The 14952-nt window shown below is 43.7% G+C and overlaps 1 protein-coding gene across 1 annotated transcript in view; it reads left to right on the top strand.

Annotated features, from left to right (window-relative positions):
• INPPL1 (inositol polyphosphate phosphatase like 1) overlaps positions 1 to 14952 on the top strand; it is a 35817-nt gene that overhangs the window by 10218 nt on the left and 10647 nt on the right. Inside the window, exons 11-20 of the mRNA XM_051987439.1 lie at positions 1773 to 1879; positions 3448 to 3550; positions 4002 to 4198; positions 8526 to 8643; positions 10862 to 10958; positions 11095 to 11233; positions 12043 to 12142; positions 12415 to 12503; positions 14021 to 14102; positions 14232 to 14321. Coding sequence (XP_051843399.1) covers positions 1773 to 1879; positions 3448 to 3550; positions 4002 to 4198; positions 8526 to 8643; positions 10862 to 10958; positions 11095 to 11233; positions 12043 to 12142; positions 12415 to 12503; positions 14021 to 14102; positions 14232 to 14321 — 1122 coding nt within the window. The remainder of the gene's footprint in view (positions 1 to 1772; positions 1880 to 3447; positions 3551 to 4001; positions 4199 to 8525; positions 8644 to 10861; positions 10959 to 11094; positions 11234 to 12042; positions 12143 to 12414; positions 12504 to 14020; positions 14103 to 14231; positions 14322 to 14952) is intronic.

Genomic DNA, 14952 nt, shown 5'->3' with positions numbered 1-14952 from the left:
TTTCCAGTTAAAATTCATACTTTACAGGAACCTTTTCCCAACTCCTTAATTCTAGCCTTATCTTTGTTAATAATCTTTTTTAATAATTGCCTATTTATTGTGAGTTTTAATACTTTGGTTGCATGTTATCTCTCCCATATTGTGGGCTCTTTGAGGGCTGTCTTTTGCTTTCTTTTTGTATCCCCAACACTTAGCACAAGGCCTAGTACACAGTAAGTTAATAAATGTTGATTGATTGATTGATAGTATATGATAAATGTATCAGGGTAGTATAGGCAAAGCATTAGAACTTGGTTTTAAAGTCTAGGTGAGAATATAGCTTGTGAAGAAGACTATTTCTGAGCGCAAAGACCATTGAAGAAAGGCATAAGTATGAGGTGAGCAAAAGGAGTAATTCTTTGGGCAAAGTCAAGTCTAGTTTGCCTAGAATAATATGAAATAGAGTTGAAAAAGATTGTTGAAGGCATCAAATATCCTGTTGGTAAGTTTGAATTTTGCTGAAGTATTTTGAGTATGAATAAATATTTGAATAAATAGGATTATTATGGTAGTTTGGGAAAGATTCTTAGAGATTATTATTTATTATATTTATTTTTACTTATTCTTATTTAAGGCTTAGATTCTGGAATATTCAGATTCCATCTCTGATACTTATTAGGTAGGTCCTAGGCAGGTCATTTAACCTCACTATGACTTAGGATGTAATCTATTAGCTCAGCAGGATTTCATAGGATCATTTGTTGAGGGACTTCACAGGCTTTCTAGTTCAGTCTCTATTTTTACAGATCTGGGGCCTAAGGAGATTAAATAGCTTGTCCAAGATCACACAGAGAGTAAGCAGCAGACATAGTGCTCTGACTTCAGAAGCAGGCCATTTTCCTATTGGACCATGCTGCTTTACTCTTTGTAATCTGCACTGATGGATTGATTTTTCCTATATTGATGAAAAAATCACATTTCTAGTATGTGAAAGATGGATTAGAGCTGGGGAGAGGGCAGGAGGACTTGGGAAGCTGTGTTGGTGGTCTAGGCTGTAGTGATTTATATTAAGGCAGAAGAGAGGAGAGGAATGATTAAAGACCTATTTCAGAAATGGAATCCATAGAATTTTGTAGGTAACTAGTTGGATGTAAGAGGGAAGGGAGGAGAAAGGAGTCCCCAAAAACCCAAGATTATGAACAGGGAACACCAGCTGAACAGCAGAATGTTGTAAAGTTAAAAGGAGAAGAAAGTTTAAAGAGAAATATGATTGTGAGTTTAGTTTTGGATTAGAGGGATAGACTAGCTCAAGAGTCAGTAAACTATGGCCTGTGTACCCATTCTAGCTTATTGCCTGTTTTTGTACAGGTTCTCAAGGGTAGTTTGTTAAGTCTTGGTTTGAACGGATGGTTTGGGGAACAGGGGAGAAGTTAAAGCTAGGGATAAAGCATTGGGGACATCTCTCCTGAGTGGGAGTTGAATAGACTGAGATTGATAAGGAGGAGAACATTATTTATCCCGTGCCTGCAGCAAAATGGACCTGTGGATGATCACGAAGCTGGAGAATCCCTGGCCATACTCTTCATGAACCTGGGGGTGGGACTGGGGCAAGGCACAGAGAATAGTCACATAGTGGGGGAGATGACACACACTGGGGCAAGTGCTGGGGATGGCACTGGGCAGGGTGGGGGTAGACAGTAGAGCTTGTTGTGCTTGGCAAACAGGGCACAGTAGTCTTTGGCTATGTGTATGTGACTCGGCCTTTTCTCTTGGGGTCCCTTCCCCACCCTTAGTCCGACAACTCATCAAGTCCCAGAGGGTCCAGAATAAGTTGGGCATTGTGTTTGAGAAGGAGAAAGAGAGGACCCAGCGGAAGGACTTCATCTTTGTCAGTGCCAGGGTAAGATATTGGGGATCGGAGGAGGGTGAGAATGGGGTGAAAGAGAAGGTACAGCCTGCCCAGAAGGAATAACAGGGAGGAAAGTGATAATGGGACTAAGAAATGTTAGATCATGTGGGATCAGGGTTTGGGACCCCTCTCCACAAAGGAGTAGAAAAATCCAGGAAAGAAAGAAAAAGCTAAAAATCATCTGAGACCCTAGTGATCCTATAGAAAAGGGAACTAGGACTTACAGGGGGAAGTAAACTCAATATTTCACTACACATTACTCATCTTTTTAGATTTAAAGGGTCAGGCAGAAGCCATAAGTTTAAGGAGAAAAGAGGTCAAGTCCAAGGAAGTTAGTTGAGGCAGGAAGAATCAGACAGGATTCATCAATTGCTATGATTTGAAAAAAAAAAAAAATCCATCCCTTGATGGCCAACTTTCAGGCAAGGAGCCTTTCTGCTGTTATGAAGCAGTTGATGGTGCAGTGGATAGAGTGCTGGACTTGGAGTCAGGAAGACCTGAGTTCATATCCAAGAGAGAGATACTTATTAATTATGTGACCCTGTGTAAGTCCCATCACCCCTGTCTGTCTCAGTTTTCTCAGCTGTAAAATGCGGGTAATAAAAGCACCTACCTTTGCATTGTTGTGAGGATCAAATATTGGTAAAGTGCCTAGCACAATGTCTGGGACTTAGTAGGTGCTTAATAAATGCTTGTTCCTTCCCTAATGCTCTTTTCATTACATAGAATTTAAAAATCACTTTCACAGACCCCCAGAATTGAGGATGTCAGAGGTCTAACCTCAGTTATACCTAAATAACATCCCTCTGTGCTTTTAATGAGATGTAAGAATTTTAAGGTCACTTTGGAGGATTTATTCAAGTTTGCTTTTTCAGTGAGGAAAATTCACAACTTTTGTAGGCAGCCTATTCATTTGACTTTTGGACAGCTCATATTGTTGGGGAATTTTTCCTTGGGCAAAGCTAATCTGTAATCCTCTGTAGCTTCTGTCCCCTGTCCCTATTCTTGTCCTCCTGGGCAAGACTATGTGAAGGTGTAAATACACACGTTCCCTTCAAACTTCTTTTCTTCAAACTAACTTCCCTTGGTTCTTTCAGCTGATTCATGGAGGATTGGGAATTTAAGTATTATTGTCCTTATTCTGTTTAAATAGTAGGAAACAAGCTTAGTGGGAAGAAGAAATTACCCCTGAGTCACTCGGCTAGTAAGTTCTAGAGTTGGTATTAGAACCTGTCTTTTGACTCCAAGCCTAGGGATCTTACATCACCCAACAGCACCCTGTCTCTTACGGTAGTGAGGAGCAGATAGAGCCCAGCATCTAACAGGTCACAGCAAGAGCAGCTTTGTGGGCCCTGAACCCAAAGCAGATGATGCAGCCTCCTTGCTGAGGACCTTGGAGATGGCAGGATGCGTGAGATGGGAGGTTTGTGATGGGGCAGGATTGTGGGGCCGGCTCCAAAGGAGCCTAGAGGGACAGAATACCTTTGTAGGTGTTACGAGGAGTAGGGGGGAAGGTCAGTAGCCTCTCCTGGCTCATTGTCCTCCTTTTTCTTCCTCAGAAGCGGGAGGCATTCTGCCAGCTGCTGCAACTAATGAAGAACAAGCACTCCAACCAGGACGAGCCAGACATGATCTCCATCTTCATTGGCACTTGGAATATGGGTCTGTCTTCCTTGGGCATGTGCAGAGACTCTTGATGGACAGGAGAGGATGGGGGGACTAGGAGTTATAGAAAGCTTTGGGGGAATTGTAAGCTGGGACACGGTAACGGGGACCAGAGTTGGGAAGGCCTGGGATTCCCAGAGAAAAGGCTGATTAAGGCAAAATAGAAAGATTGCTAGAGTTAAATCAGTTGGGTCTGAATCTTGGATCTGTCGCAGAAACCGCAGGAATTAGCTGTGAGACCCTGGCAAGACTCCTGGTCTCCGTGTTCCCTGTCTCTATAAAGCAGAGAGCATTACAATTTTACTAAGAAAAGTGGTTTGTAAGCCTGGGGTGGTGGTTGGAGTTGCCCTCCTCCTTCTCTGCATTGCTGCTGTTATTTGAGAGGTTCACGGCTAAAGGAGCGGGGTCTGGTCACCCTCCTGATGCCCTGTCCCCTGCCCTCCCCTAGGCAGCGTGCCGCCCCCAAAAAACATAACCTCGTGGTTCACCTCGAAGGGCCTGGGGAAGACCCTGGATGAAGTCACGGTGACCATCCCCCATGACATCTATGTGTTTGGGACCCAGGAGAACTCGGTTGGTGACCGGGAGTGGCTGGACCTCCTCCGGGGAGGCCTTAAGGATCTCACCGACCTCGACTACCGGCCGGTAAGGGGGTGGGAGGGCTTCATGGCAGGGTCGCCTCCGCGGGAGGATGCGGTCTCTCCTGTTATGTTTAACTCCCCAAGGACTCTCATTCTGCTTCTTTTTTTCCCCTTTGGGCTCAAAGGCTCCTTTCATTGAGCCGGTGCTTAAGGTCTGGAGCACAGAGGGAGATCCAGAACCGAGAAGCCCCTGCTCCTCTGCTCAGACAGCTGGCGTGGCTGCTTGCTGCAGCCTGAAGCTCCTAGATCTTCCCTGAAGAATGAGGGGTGGGGGGCAGACTCGGGTCCCCCGTCTCTGGCACAGGCACAGAAGGCTGAGCCTGGCCTGGCCTTGGAGCTTCTGAGGGAGTTTGTGATTTTGACAGTGATTCTGCTAAATGAATAGATTCTGATAACTGGACACTGGTGCCCAGAGCAGGGGAGGGCATAACGCTGATGTCCTCAGCTTCCACCTCTGATCTTCCGTTCTGCAGCCACATTTAGGGAGGATTTTGGTTCATTCAGAGCAGAGCAACCAGGATGGGGAGAAGTCTAGGGATTGTGCAGGCGAATGATCAAATGAAGAAAAGGAATTGTTTAACCCAGAGAAGAGAATGGGAGGTGGGAAGGAAGCAGGCTATCTTGAGGAAGACGGATTGTATTTTTTCAGTTTAATCATAGGTTTTCGAGCTTCAAGGATACCAGGGAACCAGTTCTAGCCTTTCATTTTACGAATAAAGAGAAATCATGAGATGCAACTTGTCCAAAGTCACATAAGTAGTTAGTGGCAGTTAGGACTTAAGCCCAGAGCTCCTGTCTCTAAATCCATTGACCAGAACTAATACAAATAGGTGTTTAAGTTGGGCCTGAAATGACCCTGGGCAAATCCCTTAACTGCTGTTTGTCTCAGTTTCCTCAACTGTAAAATTGGGATATTGATACCATTTACCTCCCAAAATTATGAGGATCAAAGGAGATAATATTTGTAAGGTACTTGGCATAACAATATTTATAAAGTACTTGACAATAAGTTATTTCTTTCCTTTCTTCCTATCTTTATAGAACACTTGTAAATATATTTTTTAATCAGCTTTCACAGTAGCCCTGTTGGACTGTGTCCCATTGTCCCCATTGAAGTAATTTGCTTATGTAGCATAGCTAGGAAGCATCAGACTTGATTCCAAGTCCAGGATTTGTTCTATTCCCTCCTCCCCAAGACACACATACACACCTCCCTATGCTTCTCAGAGAATAGGATAGGACTGATGTATGTGGTGGTAGTGCAAGTGGAATAGCAGTTAACAAGAGGGAAATTTCAGTTCAGAAAAAAGAACTTTTGGTTGAAGAGCTGTCCACAATTCAGTGGTGCTGCCTTGTTAGAAAATGAGCTTGAGGTATCCAGGAGAAGTTGAACAATTTCCTAACAGGGGTGCTGACTGGACAAGAGGTTCAGTAGTACTGAATGAGATTCTCTGTTCTAATGAAAAATAACAAGGAACAATTGAAAATTTTAAAAAGCACTGCTTTGAATCCTGTCTCAGGACCTTACCATGTATCCTTGGACAAATCACTAAACCTACACGTTGTCCTTAAAATAAGGGTATTAACTATACTTTCTACCCCCACATGGTTGTTGGGAGGATACTTTTCTCATCATCCCTGTTCTCCATTGTAATTGAGTTAGGCCTTTCTCCTTCCATTCTCATAGGAGCCAGTCACTCCTTTTCCTTGCTCAAGGCTAACCTAGACACTCATGGTCTTGACTTAGTTCCCTCCTTTTCCCTTTGGAACTGAACTGCTTTGATCATTCCTTCTCTTTCTGGAGTCCCTGCTGGCTTCTTTCCTTCAGTCTGAAAGCATTCACCAATCTGCCCAGTCACTGATCTTACTTATCGTTCTTTAGAGTTTTCATAGTCCTCTCTCCTTCATACCCAGGACTCCAAACACTGCTTTCATCCCTTGACTGCACACAGTAGTCTATGGTGATCCAACTTTTATTCATGCTACCTCACTGTCTCCAAGGGTTTCAGGGACATCCTGATTACCAGATCCAGTGGTCTCTTCTCTTAGGATTTAGAGGTGGAAAAGAGATCCTCTTAACTCCTTGATTTTATAGTAGAAACTGATGTGCAGAGAAAGAAGTGTTTGTTCATGGTCATACTCTGAATTTTTATCTTTACCTCCCTGTATCATTTCTGGATACTCTGGTCTTTCTATGTCTTACAGACTGAGGAATGTTTTCAAAGACCAGTCCTTTTAATTAGAATTAGTCCAACAGTCCAAAGTTTTTACCCCTCAGATTCAGTGGGAAGTCCCTTCCTTCCCCCAACCTTCTATCAGGATGTAGAAAAAAGGAGGGAAGGAAGGAACCAAGTATTTATTAAACACTTATTATGTGCCAGCCATTGTGCCAAGCATTTAACAACTATCATTTCAGTTGATCCTCAAAATAATCCAAAGGTAGGTGCTTTTATTTATTATCTCTACTTTATAGATGAAGAAACTGAGCTCAGGTTAGTGAATCTCGGCAAACTCACAGAAGTTCCAGGAAAACTTATTGGGGACAGCTGTGGTTTTTACTTAATAGCTGAGCAAGTAACTTCTTTTCATCTCAGATTCTTTATTTGTAAAATGGGGATAAATAATAGGACCTCCCTACCTATCTACAGGGTTGTAAGGACTGGAAGATTTAAGGTGCCTTGCAAACCTTAAAACACTATGTCAGTAGTAGTTATTATTATCATTGTGAAATGTAGCTCAAAGAGAGCAACAGGTAAATAGACCACTGAATGTCAGAGCTAAGGGATCATCAAGTCTAACTCTTCTGACTTTGCTGAAGAACAAGTTAATCTCTGAAAAGAAAAAGGACGTCCTAAGCTCTCTCAGGCCAGGAAAGGGCTGGGTCCGTGATAGCAGGGCTTTGGGATTCCCACTTCACCATGTATCCCTAGCTTGGTGAGCAGAGTCCATCATCTGGGATGTTTGGATCAGTGGAGAAGAGCAGGCCAATTTCCCAGCTCCCGAGTCTGACCCTTTGTGCCAAACACAGGCAGAAGAAACCAAAGCCCAGCCTGTGAGGAATAGTGATGTAAGTTCAGACTCATAGTAACAGGGTTACAAGAAGTGTCCTGGGCTGGGAGCCAGGAAACCCGGGGGCCAGTTCTGGCTCTGTCTGTAATCATGAGCAAAGCTCTCCTTTCCCTGGACTTCATTTCCTCTATCAGAGGACTTGGACTTAATAGATCTTTGAGGCTCCTATTTTATGTGTTCTTTTCTCCAAGGTTACCTCCAATTCTGAGAATCCCTTCTAAAGCTCATCCAACCCCATCCCACATCTGACATTTTGTGCCCTAAGGCTCTTACCGACTCTAACATTCTATGTTTTAATACACCATTCTGTTTCTGATATTTTGTTTCAAAGTCCCTTTCAGCTTTTGTCAGTCTATATTCTAGGATACCTTCTGGTTCTGATGTTTCATGTTCCAAAATCCCTTTCAGCTTTTGTCAGTCTGTGTTCTGGGATACCTTCTGGTTCTGATGTTTCATGTTTCAAAATCCCCTTCAGCTTTTGACAGTCTGTGTTCTAGGATACCTTCTGGTTCTGATGTTTCATGTTCCAAAATCCCTTTCAGCTTTTGATAGTCTGTGTTCTAGGATACCTTCTGATTCTGAAGTTTCATGTTCCAAAATCCCCTTCAGCCTTTGACAGTCTATCTGAGATACCTTCTGGTTCTGATGTTTTGTATTCCAAAATCCCTTTCAGCTTTTGACATTTGATGTCCTATTTTCTAAAGTCCTTCCCAGTTCTGCCTTTGACTCTCAAGTGTTGTGTTGTGTTGTGTGGTAGAAAGTTGGACATCAGGTCAGGGAAAGTTTCTTAGAAAGATCTGGGACTCAAATTGAGTCTTCAAAGATGGGGGGATTTCACCTAGTTGGGCAGGAAAAAGAGTATAAGCCAAGAGGAGAATGACCCTGATATAGGTGTGTATTGTCGGGTGGGGGAGATAAGGAAGGGGAGGAGGTTAGGGGTGACTGGAGAAGAACATTTGGGGAAAAACTGGCACAGTGGAGCAGGGGGAGAATTGGACTTGGTGAAGCAGTGATGTCCCACTTCCCCGGCTTTCTCCCTTTTAAAGTAAAGATGCGCAGAAGGACTGGGATAAGGCCACAGAGAAACGCTACCCTCATTTTTTTTATCCTCTGTCCTCAGTCTCCACGGTAAAGGAGTCTGAGGCTACCTCAGCCCTCAGTTTGTGGTCCCCTGTCCTGTCCCCGGGCTCTCCGGACTCGGGAAAGGAGGCGGCCCCAGCTCGGGGCTGCTTAGTAACTCTCACCCCCCTCCTCATGTCCAGATCGCCATGCAGTCTTTGTGGAACATCAAGGTGGCCGTGCTGGTGAAGCCGGAGCACGAGAACCGCATTAGCCATGTCAGCACATCCAGTGTGAAGACAGGCATCGCCAATACTCTGGGTAAGACACGGGGCTGAGATGGGGGGCAAAGCCCCAATCCTGAGTCAGGAGCTCGGCTCGGCTCCTTGTTTGCTGAGTGAGCTTGACTTCCTTCCTGGGAATTGGAGGAGGCAGTTGGAACTCCAAAGCACCGGCCTCTGTGGACATGGCCCCCTCAGCCAGGCTGTGCCTTTGGATCTCTAACCTCATCCATCCCAAACCACCCTTCTTTTCCTCCCTCTGCCCTCCCCAGGAGACCTTGCATCCTTCTTTTTGTCTCCTCCTCCTGTCCCAGGGTTGCCCAGGAATCAAAAGTTATCTGGGGAGGGGAAGGGGACCAGAACTTGACTTGAATTTTAGAAACTAGTGATGAAGCTGTGATTCAGGCCAATTCCAATAGACTTGTGATGCAGAGAGCCGTCTGCACCCAGAGAGAGGACTGTGAGGGCTGAGTGTGGATCACAACATAATATTTTCACGTTTGTTGTTGTTGGCTTGCTTTTATTTTCTTATTTTCTTTCCCTTTTTGATCTGATTTTTCTTGTGCAGCATGATAAATGTGGAAAAATTGCACATGTTTAACCTATATTGGATTACTTGCTGTTTAGGGGAGGTGGTAAGGAAAGAGGGAGAAAAAATTTGGAATTTTTTGGAAGGTTTTGCAAGGATGAATGTTGAAAACTATTTTTGCATGTATTGAGGAAAAAATCTTACTTAAAAAAAAAAGCTAATGATTGAGAAAAAGATTAACTATCTCCTCCTTGGGTCTACCTGGGCCCTTCTGCATTTGAGTTTACTAGAATGAATCAGCAGGGGTGAGGAGGGAGCCTGGATCATTCTTTTTCTGCTGCCTGGCAAGAATAGCAGATAGAACCCTGGACTGGCTAGCCTTGCATCTAGATTGTCTTCACTGGCACAAGCAGGATTTGCTGTGTCACTTCTGCTAGTTCATTGCCCCCTTCAGGGTTCTTGTTCTGTATAACAAAGGGATGGAGAGAGGACAGTCTATTAAGGTTTCTTTAAGCTTTTACCAGGTCAGAGTACCATAGGATTAGAGTTGGAAGGACCTTAAAATCATTTGTTTCAGAGTCTTTTAACTTTTTTTTTTGTCATTCTTTTTTTCAGTCTGATAAAGCCTATGAATCCATGCTCAGAGTGATTTTCTTTTAAATTCATAACTGAAGGGAAAGCTACATTTTAGTTAGAGATTAATGAAAATAAATATGCAATTTTTTCCATATCATGTTCATATTCCTAGATTAAGAATCCCTGAATTAGGGCAAACAAACTCTCCTCCCTTCATTTTGGAGGTGGAAACTGAGGTCTAGTGATGTTGAGTGATTTGACCTAGCAGAGCCAGAATTTGAACTTGGATTCTCTGGATTAAAATCTAGTGGGTTTTTTTCCCTTTTTTTTCCTACACCACGCTGCTAGTTTTTAACCATTTCCACAGGAGTTTCTCCTTGTTTTGATGACAGGTCTGGACTTCTCTAGTTGGATAAAAATGCTGGCAATCACTGGTCATAGGGAAATAGGATTCTAACCAATGTATCTGTGAATGTATCCTGGTCAAGCAACACACAGGGAGAAGTGTTGTACCAGTGTGTCCACAAGAACACTTTTTTAACCTCCTACTGATAAAGTTATACATAGTGATTCATCTAGCTGCCGAGTTTAGGGATCTCTAATTTGATCCTCTTCTATAAAAGGAGTGGGTTAGAAACAGTGATCTCCAACTGTGATGAACTTGGCTCTTCTCAACAATGTAGTGATTCAAGGCGATTCCAATAGACTTAGGGTGGAAAATACCAATCACATCCAGAGAGAGAACTATGGAGACTAAATGTGGATTGAAGCATAGTATTTTTACTTTTTTTTTTCCACATGGGGGAATGGTAAGGCAGTGAGTGAGAAAAATTTGGAACTCAAAAGTTTTATGAAAATGAATGTTGAAAACTGTTTTTATTTTTATTTGGAAAAATAAAATACTATTAAAAGTAGAAAAAAGAAAAAAAAAGAAAAAGTGGTCTCCAAAAATTTCATTTTCTTTTTGTCTGTTATTAGTTACAATCAGCATATTCATCTCATGTCCTTTTTGAGTGGGAAAGGGTAGGGGAGTGGGGTTAGGAATTGCAAAGTGGACTTGGGAGAGGAACAACTCTTGTAACCTCATGTGATTTTCCTTGTTGTAATATGACCCTGCCATGTCTCATCCTGGATCCTCAATCTTTTCCCCCAGGTAACAAGGGGGCAGTTGGCGTCTCTTTTATGTTTAATGGCACCTCATTTGGCTTTGTCAATTGTCACCTCACCTCTGGCAATGAGAAGACTGCCAGGTAAGGAGTAGTGATGGGAACCAGTCCTTTCCCTTGTTTGCTTGCAGTTTATCTTTGAGTGAATTCTCAGCTGTTCCTATCTTCTAGAAATTTTCTGGCTCTCTGGATGACTTTCTTCCATTCCTTCCCTCTGCAGGAGGAATCAGAATTACCTGGATATCCTTCGGCTGCTGTCCCTGGGCGACCGACAGCTTAGTGCATTTGACATGTCTTTGCGTTTCACCCATCTCTTCTGGTTCGGAGACCTCAACTATCGGCTGGACATGGATATTCAGGTTTGGGGGGAGGTGGATAGAGGAAGGAGGGATGATCCATTTAACTACGTGCACTCCATGTGTGGAATACGTAAATTTGAATGACCAAATAAGAGAAGATATCTAGAGAGATCATTACAGATCTTGAAGGGAGATGGGGAATAGATTGCTAGACAGAACTGAAGAGGACTTAGTTTATAGATTGTAGAATGTCATAGTTGTGACATTTACTGGCAGAGAGACTTTGGAATATAAAATGGCAGGGGTGGAAAGAACCTTAAAACAGAGAATGTTAGAGCCAGGTGAGACTTTAGAAGTCAGAATAGAACACTAAAGCTGGAAGGGACCTTAGGCTGAATATCTGAGCTGAGAGGTACCTCATCTCATCCTCCTGGCTTCCTTCAAAGCTTGGCTTAAATCTGCCCTTCTGCAGATCTTTCCCAGTCCTCTTCGTTGCTAGTGCCTTCCCTCTGAGATCACCTTCCATTTACACCGTACATATCTTGTATGTAGTTATTTGTGTATTGCCTCCCCATCAGAATCCCCAACAGGGATGTTTTTGCCTTTGTGTCATCAGGACTTAGCACAGTGACCGGCCCATAGTAAACATTTTATAAATGCTTGTTGACCCTTAGATCAGAGTTTGTTGGAGCAGGACCTTAGGACTTGAGAGGGGAAAATGGATGGGAACAGCTATGTATTGAAGTTGGGATAACTGGATAAAAATGTGAAGGCCTGAGGCATATTCAAATGAGGTTACTTTTTGGGAGAGGGAAAATAGATGGAGAAATTCTCAGCTAATCCTCAGCCCCTTCTCCCTTTCACCCCAGGAAATTCTCAATTACATCAGCCGAAAGGAGTTTGAGCCCCTTCTTCGGGTGGACCAGCTCAACCTGGAGCGTGAGAAGCACAAGGTTTTCCTGAGATTCAGTGAGTGTGTGTGTGGGGATGGGGGGACGGGGAGATGGCAGTGCACACATGCACACAGGTAGACTGGGGCAGCAGAGAGAGCTAATGAAAAATGATTTATCTCTCTTGCTGAATTAAAGAGGGGTAGTCAAGGCACAAAGACCCTGGAGTTAGGAGATCTGAGACAGGTTTTTCTGTTTTTGTTTTGTTTTTGGTGTGTGTGTGGGGATCTTTTGGGCTCCAGTTCCCTGAGAACTTGTTTTAGGGTCCCTGACCCTCTGTCCTCCATCCAGGTGAGGAAGAGATCTCTTTCCCCCCCACATACCGCTATGAGCGTGGCTCTCGAGACACTTATGCCTGGCACAAACAGAAACCAACTGGGGTAAGTAGGGAGGAACTGGAGGGTGGTGGGGTAAGGCAATGGCTGATTGTGCTTTGTGATCTTGAAGAAGCCATAGAATAATAAAATTTTGAATCATAGAACTTAGAATCCTAGAATTTTGCAACTTGGAGACTTAGCATCTTGAAGCATAAGTATTTTGAATTGATTATCCCAAGACCCTCAGAGCTGATAATAGCCTTAGAAATTTCCCTGGTTCATAATCTATCCTAGACTTGGTACTTAAAGAGCCTTTAGGACCTCATTGATAGGGGATGTAGACCCTGCTTAGGAAAAGGCTATTTAATTTTTTTGGACCTCAGTTTTCTCCGTCAAATGATGCAAACACCTCCTTCTCTGCCAGCCCCATAATTCATTGAGTACATAATTCACTATACATATGTGAGGAATTGTTAATGTTATAAGAACCCCCCCAGGTTATGAATTTTGATAGAACAAGTTGCCACCTTCAGCTTGGGACTAAATTCAACTTCCCAGATACTATCTTGGGAATTTTCACCTTATTGATGGCCTGAGAGCTTCAGAATGTCAGCAAGGAGATTTAACCTCTTCTCACCCATAGTGTTCCCTCTTTTCCTTGGGCTGTTGGGGTTCAGTCCTGTCAGTTCACCCTCAGCAGTTCCAGCTCTTTCCCTGTGGCAAAACCATTTACCGCTGCCCTTAGTCACTCCAAGTAAGGGCGAGTTTTAGCAAGAGTTGACTAGTAATGAGGGAAAGAGTGAAATTATCCAGAATATATAATTTAGAGGGAGTTACGGAAATACTGAGCCTGGGGCCAGGGAATCTTGTGAAAGACCTTTTTTGGTTGGATCGCACTGTTCAGTTCAAGCTTAGGTGGCTAAAAAAAACCAAACCAACCCCACCCCATTCTCCAGCCAGGGTTCTGGGCTTCCCTCCATGTGCAATTGGCCACTTTGCTTCCCAGGGTGACCCACCAAGTATGCTTCCCCTTGCTCGCCTCGCTGGCGTTGAGTTGGCAACGAGAAGACTAGGAGGTTCGTGTTCCAACTCAGTGACTCACTGTAGGATCGTGGGCAAGTTCTTTCCCCTTATCTCTAAAATGAGGGGTTTGGACCATATGACCTCTTAACCCCTTGTCAGCTCGAACAGCCTGTAGTTATGAGACCGGGCAGTCTTTGAGGCTCCATTCCTTCGCTGATGTGCCATCCCAACATTCTGTGTTCTATTTTTCTACATTTTATATTACTTTATATTTAATTAGAGGCAGTTTTGAGTATAGGATGGAGGACACGGTCCTTGGTATTTAGGAGCTTAATAAATGTTTGATGACTGACTGACTGACTACCCTAGTCCATACAACCTTCTCTTATGTTTTCTTATATACCAGGATGGAGCAGCCAGCTCTCTGCATGATTAATTGTGTAATGACAGAAGTCAGATGGGAGGGCTGAGCCTCCATTCCTCCCCTGGGTCAGCTCCTGATGCTCAGCCCTTTCCCCAGGGGAATTTTCCCCTTCTAATCCTCATTCCATCCGCAGGTCCGGACCAATGTACCCTCCTGGTGTGACCGAATCCTCTGGAAATCTTACCCTGAGACCCACATCAACTGCAATTCCTACGGTAAGAGCTGCGGTTCCGCAGTGGAGGGGACTGGTGGGAAGCAGTGCAGTCTAGCCTTGGAGGGGGAGGAGGAGATGAAGATAAGGCTTTCGTCCCCTCTGTCCTCTCACTGCTGGCTGATCCCCACAGGTTGCACAGATGACATTGTCACTAGTGATCATTCCCCAGTGTTTGGAGCCTTTGAAGTTGGAGTTACTTCCCAGTTTGTCTCCAAGAAAGGTGAGAGAGTGAATGACTCTATGTCATGGGAATCCCTGCCCTCTTCCCTGATGGCATCTTTTGGACTTCATTCTCTTTCTTAGGATCCAGATTCTACTTCCTCTCTTTTTTAAAATTAGCATTTTATTTTTCCAAATACATGCAAAGAGTAATTTTCATCATTCACCTTTGCAAAACCTTATGTTCCAAATTTTTCCCTCTTTTCTCCTCTTCTCTCCCCCCAAGACAGCAAGCAATCTGCTACAGATTATAGTTTCTCTTCTTTTGAGATGTCAGTTGAGCATTTAGGGGGTGGATGTTTGGGGATATGTCTTCATCTCTCAGAACCTCTTGTTACCTTTGGGTTCTAGACTCTCCTGCTAGGGATTTAAGTTCTAAGGTTCTCTACTTTTTTTTGTTGTTGTTGTTGAGGCAGTTGGGGTTAAGTGACTTGCCCAGCTAGGCAGCGTTAAGTGTCTCAGGCCAGATTTGAACTCAGGTCCTCCTGATTTGAGGGCTGAGGCTCTATCCACTGCACCCCCTAGTTGTCCCTCTCTGTTTTTAACCTCAGTTTTCAAGTTATTTCATTTATTCTCTGATCTCAATTTTTATACTTTCTTCTGAAGGATTCAAATTCTAGCTTTTGCCTTTT

Source organism: Antechinus flavipes, chromosome 3, assembly GCF_016432865.1.
Source record: "Antechinus flavipes isolate AdamAnt ecotype Samford, QLD, Australia chromosome 3, AdamAnt_v2, whole genome shotgun sequence".
NCBI lineage: Eukaryota > Metazoa > Chordata > Mammalia > Dasyuromorphia > Dasyuridae > Antechinus > Antechinus flavipes.
This window is presented reverse-complemented; position numbering and strand designations above follow the sequence as displayed.